The sequence below is a fragment of the Bison bison genome, unplaced genomic scaffold, assembly GCF_000754665.1.
Source record: "Bison bison bison isolate TAMUID 2011002044 unplaced genomic scaffold, Bison_UMD1.0 scf7180017864383, whole genome shotgun sequence".
NCBI classification, from domain to species: domain Eukaryota; kingdom Metazoa; phylum Chordata; class Mammalia; order Artiodactyla; family Bovidae; genus Bison; species Bison bison.
In genome coordinates this window covers 4,300,995-4,320,126 of record NW_011494955.1, presented here as the reverse complement: position 1 = coordinate 4,320,126, position 19,132 = coordinate 4,300,995, and the positions used below count along the sequence as shown (strand labels likewise).

Sequence of the window (19,132 nt, the reverse complement as noted above, 5' to 3'; positions counted from 1 at the left end):
TTTACTTTGCACAGGTATGTTAGTTTTATACACAACTCATTCAGAGAGGCATCAAAGGGGAAAACTCATGTCAATCTGTACAATTCTTTAAATAAAACCATTTTTCTTCTCTAAAATAGTCTATATGGAGGTCTGTGGACAATGTTTACTACTTTAGAAGGGAAAGAGGAATCTGTCTGAATAAACTAGAACAAAATTGCACAGCCCAGGTTGAATCCATTCTTCTTGTTATTTAAGAGAAAACATAATAAAAATATTTTAAAAATCTATAAAACTAAATGGAAAAGTACTGATACTCTGATCATTATAGAAGCCTGTGCCTATTATGTGCAAGTGGCAGGATGAAGTAAATGACAAAGATGTGAAAAGTAATCAACTTCAATTTTTAGATAAAACTGATTTTTACCATACACCATTAATCCTGCCCAAATGTCTTCCTAAAATCCTCTCCTGGTATTTAAACATCAGTGAATCTACAAAGTCTCTTTCTTCTTTTAAGTAACAGCTGCTTACAATAGTCACTTTAGCAAAAGAAAATATTTGGCAATAGCTATACTTAGGAGCTTAGGATCCCACTGAAATAGTTTAAAAGATCTACTGAAATACAGTAACCGCTAGATAGCAAGATAAAAAAAAATAAATTACCCATGATAATCTGAAGAGCTTATTAGGAGAAAAGGAAGCTGGACTCATGTAAACTCACCATAAGTAAGAGTGTAAACTGGCTTCCCTGTTACATCCAGTGCGGTCAGACAGGGGCATTTTGCCTGAGTAGTGCCCCAGCGCTGCAGGGCAGACTCCAGAGCAGGGGGCCAGTTACAGATGACTCCTAGTGGTTCTCCCTTCACAGGGGTCATCTGCCGTCCCTCAGGCTTGGGTTGGTTAGGGTCTGGCTGAGGTACTGTACCAAAAAAACACCCCAACAGGTTATATGAACATAAGATCTGAAGTACAAATACCAGCTAACATAACTGAGGTCTCTAATCTTAAAATATTTCCCTTTCCCTTTTTCTGGCTTAAACTCACTGAGAAAAGAAAGGACGTTGTTAGAAACAGTAATCCACAAACTGGGCCTTAATTCATTTCCCCACATAACTGTAAAACCTTATTTAATACATTTTATGCAATAAATTCTGACCCTGACAAAGCAAATCCCCGAACAAACAAAAAAGCACAAAGCATAAATTTGCATTTAGTACTTTTACAATTTTTAGTAAATTTATTTATTTTTTGGTTGTTGTTTTATTTTTAGTAAACTTGTTTTAAAATCTTTAGTTTGTGTCTAATGTTAGAGAGCCAGGATCTACCTCACCAGGTTATGTTTAATGAAAAACCATGGAACTGTGAGTCAGGAAACCCAAGCTTATATTCACTTTTTACTAGTGTGACCCTGGGCAAAAGGAGTTACCTCAGCCTCCTTTTTCCTCATCTGTAAAATGCAAATATAGTTAACAGGTATACAATAGCGACCTACTGGAATCAGGAAGACAAGGGCCATGAATGACAATGTTCCTTCCAAGTCTCCACACCTCTGCGCACATCTCCTATGGCCAACCCCTTGCCTCTTGGTGAATGTGCACTCATCCTTCTTAGGATGTACCTTCCCTGGGAAGCCGCCCGGCCATTCCTTCCTTAGTTCTTCCACACTTCACGTGAGTGCACTCTTATTAAAGCACTGAGGACACTTAAGAGCTTCTATTACTCTAGAGGGTTTTCTCCCTCTTAGATGAGAGTTCCCTGGGAGAAGACATGGTTCTCATTCTTCTCATTGCCTTTAGTGCCTAATATATAATGGTTGGTTAATCGATGTTAACTAAATTGAATGGAACTTGGGGGAGAAAAAAGAAAAGCACTAGGCAATTCCCTGGTGGCCCAGTGTTTAGGACGCAGTGCTTGCACTGCCGGCGCCCCCAATTCTATCCCTGATGGGAGAAATAAGATCCCATGTAGTGTGGCAAAAAAAAAAAATTTTTTTAAGCAGTAGATTTATAATAGGGTAAATTCCAGAAACTAGAGCGTGAATAATATTTCATACTTTTTCACAGAGACAAAACTAAAGTCCTCTTAATCTTTTACAATAAACAAGTATTGCTTGAACTTAAAAAAAAATTCCTGTATTTTCATAGCAGGAAGGATAATTTACATATGGAACAAAAAGTCAAGTGTTCACTGAATGTCAACTCTGTATGTAAGATGTGATAAACATTGAGAAGATAAATGCTGCATGTATCATCCTTTGAACAAACATCTATTGCTTCTATTATTGTTAGGTACAAGCAGTACAGAGCCCTGCCCTCTAGGAGCATCCAGCGTGCAGTGGGGAAGCACACCTGCACACAGAGCAAAGCACACACGGCCAGTGCATGACAAAGATATGAAGAGAAAGGGCACAAGAGGACCACGCCTCCTAGCTTAGAGGACGGGGGCGCCCACCTGCAGGAGGTAATGCCTGGGCTGAGTCTTAAAGGAAAAGCAGGGATTAGCCAGGTGAACAGGAGATGAGAGAAGGAGCATAGAAGAGAGAATGGATGGAATGAGCAGCAAGTATTAGAAGGGCAAATGAAATATGAAATGAGATGCATGTTAAAGCTCAATCTAATGACAGATTTGGGAAAACTTAAAATGTCTTCACTCATTTTTATACTGATACAAAATTAACAGTTTCACTTTCCAACTCACCACCCTAGGTAAATAACATTTGCATATTCCCAGACCCTAAACCAACTAACTATAAAAATAAACACCGGTGATTCTAAATAAACAGTTTTGTTCTTACAGACAAGCTGTATATATGGTAAGCATAGTTTTGGTCATAAAAGTCTATACATTATTGCCATCCATTAGGCCTCATTGCAGATCCTGGGGCATACTCTTGCAGACTTCCAAAGACATACAGGTATTTTTCTCTTCCAAAGATAACTGTCATTTAAATGAAAAATCATTGCCTATTTAACATTAGTGGGAAGCTGTTAGCTCTATTCAGCCAATGAATGTTGCTCAAGTATGATTCCTACTAGACTTTGACTTTCATTTGCCTTCTGAACACACAGTACTAAAAAGACTGAAGAGGCTATTACTGGCATAGACACTTGAAAATTCTGTTCATCAAGAAAGATGACCATAGTTCAGTGAGTTTAGTGACTCCAAAAGAAAGAGAAATTCATCTTAAGCTCATACATCATGTGGCTTGGTGCTTTCTGCTGTACCAAATGGGCTAAGACTGGGTTGAGTCTACTAACATGCTTAGTTCCCTTAAAGTCTGATGCGATCAAAGTCTGTTCTTCGTCTCAGGACATAAAAATGGACTGCAAAGCTATCAAGGCTCAGTTCTTCAGACAAAGGCTTTTTTTAGATAGATCTATTCATCACCCACCTTTAATAACTATTAATATCAAACGGCCACCTTCTATGCCCCCACATAGTTCCTTCCCAATCCTTCTATTAAATTCTAGATTCATTTTATCCCTAAATATTTTTTAAATTGTTGGGTGAATAAACCACTCATCACTTTCTCGAGGGAGCTTTCCCCAACCATACAGATGAGACCGATTTCTTCCTTTCTCCAAGTTGCCAGTACCAATTGATACATACTTATTGACTGAACTCAGTTTTCGACTGTAGTGTCTGTTTTGTCTAAATTGGAAACAACATGAAGGAAATGACTATATTTTCATGAACCTTTTCCACCATCCACCATGTTAAAACAGATCTATATATGTGCTGACTGACTGATTTAACAAAAATGGTTGGGTTATATATATAAAAAAAAATGTGCAAACTTTTGAGGATGAATTTGACACTACTCTAAGATAATGACAAATATAAATAATTTTTAAAATTATGTGCTTGTTCCTAATTTTAAAAAACTTATTTCCAAGGATAATTCTATGTTCCATAGTTATCTCCTTGTCTTTCCCTCCTCTCCCTCTATTTTTCATCTGAGATTTAAAATATAAATGATAAGGGAAAAAAGATCAGAAAACTATGAACTCTTCAACCAAAAATGACGCCTTATCCATTCATAAATCCTATAATATCTACATGCAGTAACTGTTTACAAAATTTCTAAGGAATATATGTGGTTTGGTATTATTACCACTACCTTCCACAATTTCTTCAGAATCATCCACAAAAAATTCTTTTAAGGGAGGCCTTTTGGGTCGTTTCAGAGTGTTGAGAAGCTGCTGGATTTTTGTGGATACTCTGCTATTGACAGGAACACCTATAGGGAAAAAAATGGTAAGTTAAAATTAACTGATTTTAGGAATATTTCTCTTTCTCAATTCTCTTAGGAGCTTTCATTTTTAATGATGTTTGGCCTTTGTTCACAGTCTCATTATATTTCAGCTGGGCTAAATAGGTACATATACATACAGGATAATTTTTATGACAAGAGTAAAAATATGGTGCTATTATTAATACTGTTCAAAGATTCCATCTAATCTCCCTTTTCTCTCCTAGCATGCTTTTCTTTTTCCATACTTTTTGTTCAGAGTACCTTTGAAAAGAGAGAGCTGAAATGACTTATGTGAGTAGGTCACAAGTCCTGCCACTGCTGGACATTAGACACTGCTGTTTATAATTTGAAATTTTTCAGTTTAACTAATATACTGTATTTAACTACCAAACAGCTGCCTACCATCAGCTGTATCCATAAGGCTGGACCTGTTGGATCCTTTGTGCATGCCTTTAACTATCCCCGATGGGGGCAGATCAATATTTGCTGGGCGTATTGAGGAAGATGATGACGAAGAGGTAGTTGTAGTGACATCAGGGGGAGCAGAGAAATTCTCTAAGAGGGGAGAAAACAAAATTTAAAATTATATTATGTTAGCAGTAAGAACAAGAATCTTTAAGTCTTTTTTTGTTGCTGCTGGCTGTTTTTTAACAAGAGAGAAGACCACTTAAAGGGGCACTAGCTCTAATTTTACTAGCAAGATATAAAGAGAGGAAAAGGTTAAGTCAGGGTATATCAGCTTTCTAACATTATTACTTTTGGGAACTTGAGCAGGCTTAGTAAGATCAAATCACATATTGAATATTTCTCAAACACATTCTTTTCTACACAGAAAGTCTGGTAGAAATCCAATGTTATAAAAATAACCACAATAAAATAAAAATTGTTGGTGACTTCAAAATGAAACCAAAGTCAGTATGATCATTACGGCTACTAATATTCTAGTCTCTGAGCATTTCTTCATGTTTATGGTGGTTTATCTGTGTCTCTTCACTCATTGAGAACAGAAACTGTGTCTTGGAAGTGAGTCAGATTGATCAAGTCTCAGATGAAGAAAATCAGGTAAAATCCATTTTTAATTTTTGTAAAACAACCCATATGTAACTTGAATCTACTTGGAAGACAAGGTTCTTCCCTTATTTTAAGCATGATTAAACAGTGCTGCTTTAATCTGCTTCATGTAGGGATTCTTACTATAAAGAAATAATGATATAGTTGGAAGAGAGCCATTGAACAGAGAAGTGTTACCAAAAAATTAGAAGAAGAGAAAGAAAATTAGAGGAAGCAAAACATAGAGTTCACAAGAATAATGAAAAGCCACTCAAAACTATGAACAAGGAAAAAAGCATAATATAAACAATTTCTAAAATTATTTTGGGATTTAGGTTTCCAGGCCCCAAAAGTCTATACTTACTAGCTTAATACTTTTTAAAGCTTTAAATACTTTGCACAAGTATACTGCAGTGTAGTCTTTCTGTAGGATGATGTGGTAACAAAGCACTAAAATAGACATTTGTACCTGACCCAGCAATTCCACTTATAGGAATACATCCTAAGAGGAAATTATCAAACGAATGCACGAAGTTGTGTGTGTGAGGATGCTCATTTCAGTTTTCATACAGCAAAAACCTGGATACTACTTAAATGTCCAAAATAGGGAAATGGCTAAAATAAACTATGGCAGAGCCACAGTGGCATATTTTGAAACCATGAAGACAAAAGTATGATCCTATATTAATGATACAGAAGATTTCTGCTTTAAAAGCAGACATGTCTGCTAATAAAAGCAGGTTCTATTTAGTACCATTTCATTTCTGTAAAAACAAAACCAGAGCCTTACGTTATGCAAACAAAGTCTAGGATCCACATGGAAAGTGATAATATTGAAGAGTTCTACATAAGTGGGGCTCTAGCTTATTTTTCCTTTTATCTGTATTTTCAAATTTTTTCCTTTAGAAACATGAAGTATGTATTAACTTCTGTTAGAGCAAACATCCAAAAGCCAGTAATGTTGGATAAAATGGTTCCTGTGAGTTCCTGAACTTTTCACAGAGCAGAAGGAATATGAGATGAAGTCAGATAAAATCATCTTGTTAACAAAAATTGAGATAAAGTTAACTGAGTACTAGGAAACTATTTTTCACAAGTGAAACTGCTCTTTTAGACAATGTGGATATAAAACCTGACCCCTCCATGGCTCTGTTGCCGACCCTCCCAACAGGAGAACTGTTGAGTCTGCTCATCTGTAGCTGCTTTGGTGGGGATGGGGTGTCAATCAATTAAGAGCACAGGCCAAGCCATCGGCTGCTGGCCCTGACCTTTTAATATGGGCAAGCATGACCTTAAGGTAGCTATTTTCTTTAAAAATCACAGGCTTGAATCAAAAGGTTTCCAAGTTTTTCCTTTTCAGAAATCACTTAATAAACATAAAGTGGTACAGGAAGGTCACTGACAAAAAATTAAGACATCAAAAAGCAAATGGATTGTCAAGAAAAAAGGAATAGTATCACAGACACATGATGTTTATATACATCGCTTCATGCTGTGTGTACCAACTAATTAAGCAAAGGTAGAGACCTGAACTTTATCTGCAGATGTCACAGACGCTTAGAACACACACACACATAAAGCCAAGTCAAGCAAAAGCACTGACCGACATTCTCAGCCCGCACACGTCTGTTGTAGCAATAGTTCAGCAGCAAGGACAATAAATCCAGTCTTTATGCTACAGACAAAAGAGTCTCACGGATACTGTCTTAATTCCAAATTTTCTCAGGTTTTTTTTTTGAGAGAGAGACAGTATGTAAGCAACAATCCTGGGAAAAATCTAAGATGTTGTATCTTTGAACACTTTTTCCATGATGGAATATTCTCCAGTACGGATAAAGCATACTAAGACTGGTGTTATATCTTGCAGCTTGAGTATTGCTTATGGAAATATCTATGGCTTCAGGTGGGCAATACTATCGCCAATAAAGCAGACACTTTTCCATCGTTCCAAATGTGCTGCTCCTGTTTCCTTCTCTGCCTCATTGTCTGTCATGTTCATTTTGATACTATTTTTTTAGGCCACCCTGAAAAAACCTAACGCAAATCATAAACTATCTCATGGCTACTGGGAGCCAAATGGAACATAATTTCTTGGGCAGATTCAGCTCCTACCTATTCGAGTATTGGCAAATACATCAGCTAGAGACCCACTGGTTCCTTTGACCTCTCCATGGGACAGCGTAGAAGATGCAGATGAAGAAGTGGACGATCCCTGAATTGACCGGTTGATCCAGGACTCAGCGTTCTGTAAGCTCTGTTGCAAGGCAGCAGAGAGCGCAGCTTGGCGTCTCAGAGAGCCCTCATCCTCAGAGGCCGAAGACGTGTCTGTGTAGAATTAGAAAAACAGAAGTTCTCGATCCTGCCTAGAACACAGACCTTCCAGATCTTTCTCAATGAGCACACATTCAACTTTGACAGCAGCAAAACATTTTATGTAAAATTTCTTGCGAATCTCAAGGAAAGACTTATGAACCAAAGTTTGCAAAAATAAAACAGCCAAAATCTAGAGGTTATTTTAAGCTCTTTTTAAAAACCCATTTTTGTACATTTAAACTTCATTCACTGTTTTTGTTGTGGTTGTTGCAGTTGTTTTGTTTTTTTTGGTTCTGGGCTTAATCAGTATCTAAATTCTTCTGGCTTATCTCCTTATGTTCAAATAATGCTGAAGTGCTTCTATTATCTTCCTCAGTGTCTTTGTTAGAGAACATTGCGATGGGCTGCTACCCTGATTTTCACAAGTACTTATTAATTAGTGTCTACTTAAAAGGAAATGATCTTGATGGCAAATATAAAAATCTTATTTTGGTAACAACAACTAAAGTGCCAAACAGTGAACTAGATTTTGGGGAACTGACTACTGTGGAATAAGAAACTGCTCAGCCCAGCAGCAGTCATGGTGTTGGTGGGAAAGCTAGCTGGTCACAGGGCAAAGGCGAGCTCTCCAAACAAGACCACAGAGGCCACAGAGGTACTTCTCTCCTGGTCCCAGAGAACTGTGAAGAATTCACTGGTGCCTGCATTTAGACCAGCTCTGACTCTCTGAATTAGAAAAGTATGCAGAAAAAATAAAAAGAGAAAAGTTCAACCAAATATAGGACAGCTAAGGGAAGCAGAAGTCAGGAATTTATTCCAGCACTCTGAGCATATGCAGCATGCATGTTACAGCGGCATTTGGTATGATGTCAGATAAACCCTCCTAAATGATTTTGAGGGTTACAATTTATGGCTCGTGCATTGAATTTCATTCAACTAAAAAAAAATTTAATATTCTATGGTTAGTCCTGCTGAACTCTTTCCTCTAACTCAAGTGAAACTGCAGGTCCATGTTCTACTTCAGTTTAGAGAGCCAGAGAGATAACTAACAGAGCTAGAACACTGCTAGCTCCTGACAACAGAAATTCGAAGAACAAAAGACTAATTTAATCTAGAAGTCAAATTGTGAGGATCTGAAGTAAGAAAGTTAAAATAATGACTATATCCTTTCTTCCTGCTCTCAAACTACCCCTAATTTATTATGTCACATTGAAGGAGATCTGAGGCCCAAGACTTAATATTATTATTTTACAGTGTACTACTTAACTATGTAATATGTGCTGGGAACTATCAGTTCTGGGAGTTTTGAGATGTATGAATTCTTATGAGATAGTAAATGCCCTAAGAAGGCTTACCATCTAGTACAGACGACACACAACTCCTCAGATTATTTCATATTAAAATAATAGATGCCAAGAAATGGGGTGAGCAAAGGGTTTCACAGGAGGAACCCCAATCTCAGTCAGGGATTGAAATACTTCTATGCAAATCATGTGGACTTTGGGGAGGTAAGAGCAAAAAAGAGGCTGGAGAGGTAAACTGTGACCAGACTCCAAAGGGCTAAAGTGATGAGGTTCTTTAGAAAACATTTTTTGCATAATCTTAAAGAAAAATGTTCAACTGCACCCTGGGAGGCAGAGATTTCTGTCTTTGCAAACATGCTTTAAAAAAAGAAAAAGTATCTATGGGAGGAATGGGACAGGTGAATCTGACCCTGAGAATAAAGTATTTTTGGGGTGATACATCACAGGATCCCACAACCTCCACTGTATTCACGGAGTGTCTTTATTGCACCATTTATTTTAATCTGTGTAAGTCTAAAATCAGAATAACTCAGTTTTTAAAAGATAGTAAAAAACAGTATTTTCATGATTAGGTTTGTGGAAAATTGGTTTCATTATGTTTCTATTTGGATCAATTATGTAATTAGATATATTGTTTCAATTCAATTACCTCGTTTGCCGGCTAGTCCTCCTTAGAGTGTTTAGTGACTATAACTGTGGGGAGGCTTGCTGCCGCTTCTGCTGCTAAGTCGCTTCAGTCGTGTCCGACTCTGTGCGACCCCAAAGACAGCAGCCCACCAGGCTCCCCTGTCCCTGGGATTCTCCAGGCAAGAACACTGGAGTGGGTTGCCATTTCCTTCTCCAATGCATGAAAATGAAAAGTTAAAGTGAAATCGCTCAGTCGTGTCGGACTCCTAGCGACCTCATGGACTGCAGCCTACCAGGCTCCTCCGTCCATGGGATTTTCCAGCCAAGAGTACTGGAAGGGGGTGCCATTGCCTTCTCCGTGGGGAGGCTTAGTGCAGTGGAAAAAACATGGCTTTGGCGTCCTTGCATTTGAACTCTGGGGCCACCATTTACAAGCTATGTAGTTGTCCATCTGAGAAGACTATTTGCTTATTTATCCATTTAATAAATACTTTAAGGACTACACTAGTTGGCAGGAATAAAATAGTAAGCAAGAAGACACAGTACCCACTCTAACAGGATTTAGAGTCTTAAAGAAGTTCAGGGTTGGTGCCCAAGGAAGTGAGACCTCAACCAAGGTGAGAAGGGTGAAGTAGGAATTATTTATGAGAGGCACAGAGGTGGGGACAGAGGGGAGTCAGGTGAGAAACCTGGGAGGCGACAGGAAACAGAGCACATTTGAAGACCTGGAAGAAATGAGGCTAGCGGAAGCACAGGATGCAAAAGTGGCAGTGACCAAAGATGAGGCTGGACAGGTAGACAGCACTGGGCTGCTAAGGGCCACCTCAGTCAGCCGAGGAAACTCACCTCTGCTAACTGCTGTGGGAGAGCCCAAACAAGACAAGTTACAGAAAGCACCAGTGGCGCCAGCATATAACAGGTGGCCAATAAACATCAAGTGCCCCCTCTCCCCTGAAAATCCCACCCTATGTTACCTCACAGGTACAGAACTTCGACTCTGCAAAGTTCTACAGTTTACATGTTAAGATTATACAAAATGTAAGCACCTCTCTAGGACTATATCTTGGGGGGGGGGGAAGCTCCTTTACATATTCATACATTTATTTCGTACCTTTTTAAAAAAAGTAACTGTCACCCACAAAACTGTTAGGGATTAGCAGAAAATTGGGCAATATTAAATTAATATTAACAAAGTCATTCTTTTCCCACTGATTCTGCTCCAGTTGAATAGGAACTCACACTCTTATCCATCATAACTAAAGTCTTTGCCAAACCGCTTGTATATGATGAATTTAATAGGTTTACACAACAGGAAAATATTCTGGAAATATAGCTTGCCCTTCAGGTTGTAACTGGTATGACTTAACTGAACTGAACTGAACCGGAAGTCTAAAATCCATTTATAACCAATCAGGAAACATATAATGAGGGGTACGGTGCAAGCTACACAAGTTCCTGGAAAGACAATGCCTGACACTGGGTTCTGACACCCGATATCCAAACTAGGTCCAGATACCAGCTTAGAACAGCAGGTGAGTCAAGATTCACTGAAAGGAAGACCTCACCCTAACAACTGCTACAAAATATGACACATAAACTAGACCAGGAAATGAGAGCTTCAAAGAACAAGTAAGGGAAACAACCATTAAGACAGTTAGTATACAGTAGTCTGGAGTCCATGAAAAGAAATATCTGTGTGTGCTTGGGGCGGGCAGGGTGGGAAGGGGTGGTATCAGGCAGGAAAGTGTCATGTTCTCTTGCACTGGTGGGTCAGGGGAATGAAAGACTTCCAGAACCTTCAAGACAGGCAAAGTAAGTTTCCACATAGGCAAAGAAAGAGTTTGAAGCTTAGGAAGGAAAAGCTTTAGAGACCCAAGAAGGTGCAGTCTAGGAATAAAAACTTATATGGAAGAGAAGATTAAAAGGTTAGTTCAGAAAGCAGTCCATTCTGGACTTACCTTGGGCTACAAATTCTGAAGTGATTAATCTAGCACTAAACTCAATCAGGGTGGATACTGATTGACCAGACGTGGATCAGGAAGATGTTCAGAACTATCTGAGAGATTTTCCAGCATCCCACAGTGACCTGGGTGCACAGAGAGCTGGCTGGGACAGGAAATTACTATGTAATCACTAATCAGCAGAGGCCCATGTGTTGTCTATTAACATCCATATGGGGATACTTATGAGACAGGGGGGCTCACTAGTAATAATTACTCCAGGATCACTCTACCCATAAGGGATTTCAAAACACTGTTTTTCAAGGTATTGTCCCACGTCTACGAAAAAACATTTCACAAAATGAACTAATATTACAATTCATCTTGCAGTGAGAAGACAGGTACTTTTTTTTTTTAATTTACTGCCTACTTGAAAAGTTAAACCAAATATGCAGCAATTGCTAGAGCTCCAGAATAAAACCAGAAAACATTTACTTGACATGGTAGCTCAGTTGGTAAAGAACCTGCCTGCAATGCAGGAGACCAGGGGTTCAATCCCCGGGTTGGGAAGATCCCCTGGAGAAGGAAATGGCAACCCACTTCAGTCTTCTTGCCTGGAGAATCCCATGGACAGTGGAGCCTACAGTCTATGGGATCACAAGAGTTAGACACGACTTAGTGACTAAACCATCACCATGGTAGGATGAGAGGCCATATGCCAAGTGGTTTAGAGAACAGGCTTTTAAGGCCAGACTGCTTTGGATTCCAGTCTTAGCTCTGCCATTGATAGGAGTTAGGCAGATCAGTTCTTATGGGTCTTACTTCTACTGTTTTGCTATTGTTCTTTTCTATTTTGGGGTTGTTTGCTCACAAAATCCAGTGGATCTTTATCTGTGGGGATTTTACATCCCTGGACTCATGTATTCTCCCAGAAACCACTTGTGCCCCAGGTTATCATCAGCCTAGGACCACTTTCTAACATTAGATTTAACAAACAGGACACCAGAATTCAATTCTTGTACCTACTGACCAACCACAAATTATTAGAGAAGGTCCCTGCCCTCATTATTCTGAGGCAAAGCAGGCAAGCTTTCTTGAGAAGGTTTTCTTTTGCTGGGAGGTTAATTTTTCATTTAATTTTTTCTAATTGTCCCTTCTGCTAAAGATGTGAACCTCTCTGGAATCTCAATCCCAACTTTCAACCTTACATATGTCTGAGGTTTTATCTTTCCTACCTTTATAGTAATTAAAATTTAGGTCTTTTGTTGATAGTCTCTTCTCCTCCCTAGGACAGTCAAAGTCAGCCCCATCTCACCACACTGATTTTTAGTGATCATTCTCTACCTCTCTCACTTCTGTATGTATTTAAAAGGAAGCTGATTATATTCTACCTAGTACTAAAGAGAAATTTTCTTTTCCCTCTTTCTGAGAGAGAGTTTTCAGGTTGTCTAACTGACCACACAGCTAGAAAAAGATGTTTGAGCAAGTTATTAAGCCTCTTTAAATCTGTTGTCTCATCTGTAAAATCGAACAGAGAATTGTCAAGAAAACAAATTATGAAAAAATGTTAAGCACTCAGCCTTTTGACTAGTGCACAGAATTACTCAAGAAATGGTAGTATGAAATTACGTTTATTGGAAAACTTTAAATTTTACAATCACTTATTGAAATAAACTAATTCAATCTGATAGACTGGGGTTTTATTGTGCTTCGGCTTAAAGAATATTGAATACTAAACTTCTAAGTACTTGTGGAGCTCTGCTCATAACTCATATCAATACTAATGAAAGCATGTTATTAAAAGATCCAAAATTTATTAATTATAACATATTTATAGAGGTCTGATTTGCCATCTCGGTTTACTTTGTGATTCTGAATAAAATTAGAATATCTACGGGAACTCTCCAAGTTAGTAACTGACTAATAATGTATTTTAGCCTATAAGCTCTCCGAAGGCAACAGCTGTTCAATTTATTTGGAATAATACCCATTCCAGGACCATGCATATACGAGTATCTATTTGGCAACCCACTCCAGTGTTCTTGCCTGGAGAATCCCAGGACAGCGGAGCCTGATGGGCTCCCGTCTATGGGGTCGCACAGAGTCGGACATGACTGAAGCGACTTAGCAGAAGCATTAAGCAAAAAAGAACTTTCCAAGAGTAAAAAACAAAATCAAGCAACGAGTCTGACACATAATTGCTGAATCCTAGGACAAATCACTTAGTGACTATAAGCTTGTCTGTTTCCTCATCTCTAAAGAAATCCGGACTTCCCACTTCACAGAGTAGTTGGTTAAGCAGAACAACTGAGGCAGGGCAGCCACTGGTATACGAAAGTCCTCTGCATCCTGTAATTCCATACAGCATCATTAAAGTTTGCTAAAACTGTAACAATATTCCAGTCTGTTCGTGGGCATTGTTTTCATATAGAGAAATACAGAGAGGTAAATGTCTCTGTGTCTGGCCCTGTTAATTATTACTACAGTCCCTTTCAAGCAGAGTCCTGTATAAGAGAAACTCAGGGAGACCCCTAAATTTTAAGCTTCATTCTATGCAAGCCAGTCAAAACAGCTTACTGTGCTTTGGGGTTATTATGTGGTCTATTTGTTCATCTGAGCACCCTCAAAATGCAGTGCAGGGTAGGCCCACATGGGTGCAGAAAAAGCTTAGAGACAAAAAATATATGCTGTAGTTTTGGCATTCTATTTATCTGTATGAATGAGTAATAGCATTACACAAAGAAGCCCTACAAAGAAAGAGCTGAGGTAATTGCCTCATGACATTAGTAAATGATTTCAGCACATAAAGGGAACTGGATGGCAGTAATTCAAAGTCTAAAGGACTATGAAAAAGGCCACAGGCACTAAAAGAACCACAGGCTTCTACCAACTTGGAGAATTTAGATTTTCCAATCCACAAGATAGAAATCAGTGCATGTATCAATAAGCAGGTTTTAGGGTGAATGACATTTTATTATTTGAGAAAGCTTTATGAACAAAAGACAAATCAGCTCTCATGCCAAGTGTTTACCGTATTTATCAGATTATATGATTATGAACGGAACCAAGATTTATGACATAGTTCACTCCCAGACTCTTTTTGTTAAATACTCCAAAATCAGCTCTAGATTTTCATCACTTCAGCGACTCCCACAGTTGTATGCTGGTTGCGTCTCTAAGAAGCCGACTGGCCAGTGCGCTTTAGCAGGTATCCCAGACAGTAGGTACACCTGGCACAGCATGGGCAGAGGAAGGGCCCTGAGCAGAAAACACGTTCTGTGACGTTTTGCGGTGTGGCCTCTCAGTGCACAAAGGACAATGTAACTATAATACCGTGAAATCTGAGGTTAGTCTTGCCCTGCAAGAGTGGCACGATTTTTCTAGAAAGAAAATAGTAGCAATGTCACTTTCATAGCTGCCTAGAACCTGTTTTTTTTTTTTTAAATCAGCCCATGCTGCTGCTACTGCTGCTGCTGCTACTGTTGCTAAGTCGCTTCAGTCGTGTCCGACTCTGTGCGACCCCATAGACGGCAGCCCACCAGGCTCCCCCGTCCCTGGGATTCTCCAGGCAAGAACACTGGAGTGGGTTGCCATTTCCTTCTCCAATGCATGAAAGTGAAAAGTGAAAGTGAAGTCGCTCAGTCGTGCCCGACTCTTAGCGACCCCATGGACTACAGCCTACCAGGCTCCTCCATCCATGGGATTTTCCAGGCAAGAGTACTGGAGTGTGTGCCATTGCCTTCTCCAAAATCAGGCCATAACCATCCCTAATTAACGTCAATTCTCCTCTTCCTCTTGACCCCTTGAGCAGAGCTTCAGCATTTCTTCTAAACTTTAATGTTTTGGGGCTAGTAAAAAGGCAAGATAAAACCTACCTGCCTTCCCTGGGTTAGGCTGTAACAGGTTCTGGGAGACAGTGATAAAAGGGTTAAGGTTCAATGGCCAAGTCTCTAACTGGTGGCTCTCAGATGCTTGGAGAGAATGGAATCCATATCCAAGCAAGAATACCAGAGTGGGTAGCAATTCCCTTCTCCAGGGGATCTTCCCGACCCAGAGATAGAACCCAAGTCTCCTGCATTGCAGGCGGACTCTTTACCACCTGAGCCACCAGGGAAGCCCTTATTCTAACTTGGGAAGAACAAATTCCATCCCCCCAGTGGAAAGGTCCCGAGAGAAGCCTTATGATACAGTCCCTCCACAGCCCCTCACACTGGAGCACAGGATGGTTCCAGGCATGCGTGTTGTAGAACGACAGCATCAAGTACATCAAGGTTCAGCCCTCTGTGGGGGCCAAGTGAGAAACCGCTACGTGGGGTGCTCTCAGTGCTCGAGTTGGGAGAGAATCCCTCTTCTATTTGACAACACTGATGTCTCTAACAGCGGATCAACATCTCTCACATACCATTCAGAGTTCCCGGAACAGGACATAAATAGATAGGAAACCTTAATACTCTGCTCTGCTGAATAAAGGTCTTAAGAGCGAGGACCGAATCTTTACAATCATGAAATTATTAAAACTACCAGGTAATCAAGAAAACGATGTCACATCTTTAAGCCTGCAGACAGAGTAGAACATTCATGTTTAGAAATACAGAAGCCTGTACCAAATTCCACAGGACTATGGTCTTGTTCAGCAATGAACAGCCTCGATTTAGAGTTGGTGAATTCCCCTCAGGCAGTGACTTTGGAAGGGGACAGAAAAGGTTTCCATTCCGTCTGCGCATGCTCAAAATCCTTTGCTCCACTCTCCCATTTCACCCGTGGCCATGGGAGCAGACTACTTCACAGCTGCATTTCTTTAGCACAGTTCTGGGGAAGACTGGTTCTAAGGACTTGGGAGTCTGCGCTGCTCCCTACCCTTTGCCATTTACTACAATGGCAAACCCTCAGCCACTCTGCGCCAGAATGTGCCAGCAAGGAATAGCTGTGAGACTGAGAGCCCCCTTTGTCCACGAGGACCCGGCTGGTGCTGTACTAATGCGACAGGGAAGTCATCCAAGATTCTGAACGAGCAGGCTGGAAGTATGCACCACTACAGCACAAAATGTCTCATTGTGACGGTCTGCTAGAGGTATCCTGCGTTACATTTTGAGGATCACTTGAAGCCACAGAGCTATTTCTCTTAGGAACATATTGACACCACAGATGTAAAGAAAAAAGCACACAGAGTTAATGAGCCCATAGCACGCCTGGATGCTCTGAGAAGTTAGCCAAAACCTAGGAGAAGACTATTAATATAAACCTGGGCCAGGGGCTTAGATCAGCGTGAACAGCTCAACTTGACAGCTGTGAATCAGAGTCGACCACGACAAATGTAACCTTCCTGAGAATCTCCCCCAAAAGACAGGGTAAATTGCTGAGACCAAAACAGTTCAGGAAATGTTTCTCCCGAAAGATTTTATTACCAGGAACATGACAGTGGAGAAACAGACACTATACTGAGGCTTTGAAACAGATGGACTCTTTAGTCTCAGAGGCCTATACATCGAGATTCTGAGACTTCATCTAAATTTTTAAAAACTTTGGGAAAGATTTCAAATGGAAAAGACAACTTAAAGGTGTTCCAGTTGCTCTTCAAATATGAATTTGTGGTGGGGGTGGGGATGGTAAGTCTTCCAAGTCTAGAGGGTGGCGATGGGCCTCTAGGCTTATCTCCTGATCCAATTATAGAAAGTGGATTCTTAAAGAAATAAAAACATATACAAAATATATTCACACACACATAAACACGTATATATGTTTTCTAGATTTATTGTAACTTTGCATGACTGCTCTCTTTCATGACATAAAAACATTTTGTCCAGAGATCACATACTCCTGTGACTGTTGCAGAGACAAAGGATTTGATTTAGGAGTATAAATTTGTTAAAGACATACATATATGACTCTGGGTCATATTCTGGATATCAATAAAGAATAGCTATTTAGTAACATAAGGGTATTTTTTAGACCCTAAGCTTTGGTTTTATTTATGACTACATGAGTTTGGAGGTTAGAGCAAGGAAATTCTGGAATTTCAGAAGAAAATTTAAAAAAAAAAAAAAAAAGCTTTACTCTTAAGGCCTTTTTTGTGTCTTGTTTACAATGCAATAATGAAAACCTGTCACCTTCAGGGTGTACTCATACATTTCTGATGACGAGGAGAGAGTTCTAGCTCCTACCTCAGAAAAGAAAAAGCAGAACTCAAGGAACATCAAAGTAGTCACTGTCAGAGAGAAAGCTTCTGATAAACCTACCAGGTGGTGTGCAGGCATCCGCAGGAGACTGGACAAATGTGGACCGCCTTTTGGTTGGCATGGGCAAAGCCATTTTCTGTTCTTTATGCTTTGCCAGTGCAGCTTGAACTGCTTCTGTGTGGATATCTGAAAGATTAAAAATTTGCATTTATTAGCTCCTGGCTCTCAAAGGGTTTACTTCTTTGAGCTGAACTATCACTGCCTCTGCTGTTAAAAGGGGATATTTAGGTGACTTTTATTTATCATTTGTGTTACAGCAAATAGGAAAAACAGACCAAAGAAGTAGTCAAGGATAATTTACATGAGAGGAAAATGAAGCCCAGAACGATGAGAAGACCGTTTAAGACAGCAGAGAAGACGCTGATGGATAGGGGGCTGGGTGTGGAGTGAGAAGAAGAATCTAACGTGCTTCGGGGCCAGCTGGGAACCCCACCTCTGAACGGAATGTGTGTGATGCAGGTACCCAAAGGACACTCTCTGTTCAAGCTCAGGATTTGCTTAACTGCCAGAAAGGAATTGACACTCTTCAATTCTATACCACAGGAGAGAAGGGCTGATTCTGATGTAGAAAATACAAGGGCCAGGGGTACTTGTTTGCCACTCTGCCCACAAAAGAACACAGCTCTTCACTTGAATGTCTAATAACAATCACAAAATTAACATATCCAGAGAAAACTCTTGGTTCTCCGCTCCTATGCCAAAACTCAATCTATACTGCTACAAAATAGGATCATATAATACACAGTATTTTGGACTGGGATTTGATTTTTTTTAAAAATATATTTTTATTTATTTAGCTACATCGGGTCTCAGCTGAGGCACGTGGGATCCTCTGGCATGTGAACTCTTAGTTGTGGCATGTGGAATCTAGTTCCCTGACCAGGGATCGAGCCCCACTCCCTGCATAGGGAGTTCGAAGTCTTAGCCACTGGACCACCGGGGAAGTCCCTGTGCTTTGATTTTTTAATACCAAAACCTGACAAAGATGCCAAAAAAAAGAAAACTACAGGCCCATATCATTGATGAACATAGATGCAAAAATCCTTAACAAAATTCTAGCAATCAGAATCCAATAACACATTAAAAAGATCATACACCATGACCGAGTGGGCTTTATCCCAGGGATGCAAGGATTCTTCAATATCTGCAAATCAATCAATGTAATACACCATATTAACAAATTGAAAAATAAAAACCATATGATTATCTCAATAGATGCAGAGAAAGCCTTTGACAAAATTCAACATCCATTTATGATAAAGACTCTCCAGAAAGCAGGAATAGAAGGAACATACCTCAACATAATAAAAGCTATATATGACAAACCCACAGCAAACATTATCCTCAATGGTGAAAAATTGAAAGCATTTCCTCTAAAGTCAGGAACAAGACAAGGGTGCCCACTTTCACCATTACTATTCAACA

At 39.6% G+C, this 19,132-nt stretch overlaps 1 protein-coding gene across 1 annotated transcript in view; it reads right to left on the bottom strand.

Annotated features, from left to right (window-relative positions):
• DIP2B (DIP2 disco-interacting protein 2 homolog B (Drosophila)) overlaps positions 1-19,132 on the bottom strand; it is a 232,157-nt gene that overhangs the window by 59,032 nt on the left and 153,993 nt on the right. The window contains 5 exon segments of the mRNA XM_010857815.1: positions 704-901; positions 4,103-4,222; positions 4,640-4,792; positions 7,400-7,612; positions 17,708-17,833. Of these exon segments, the coding sequence (XP_010856117.1) occupies positions 704-901; positions 4,103-4,222; positions 4,640-4,792; positions 7,400-7,612; positions 17,708-17,833 (810 nt within the window).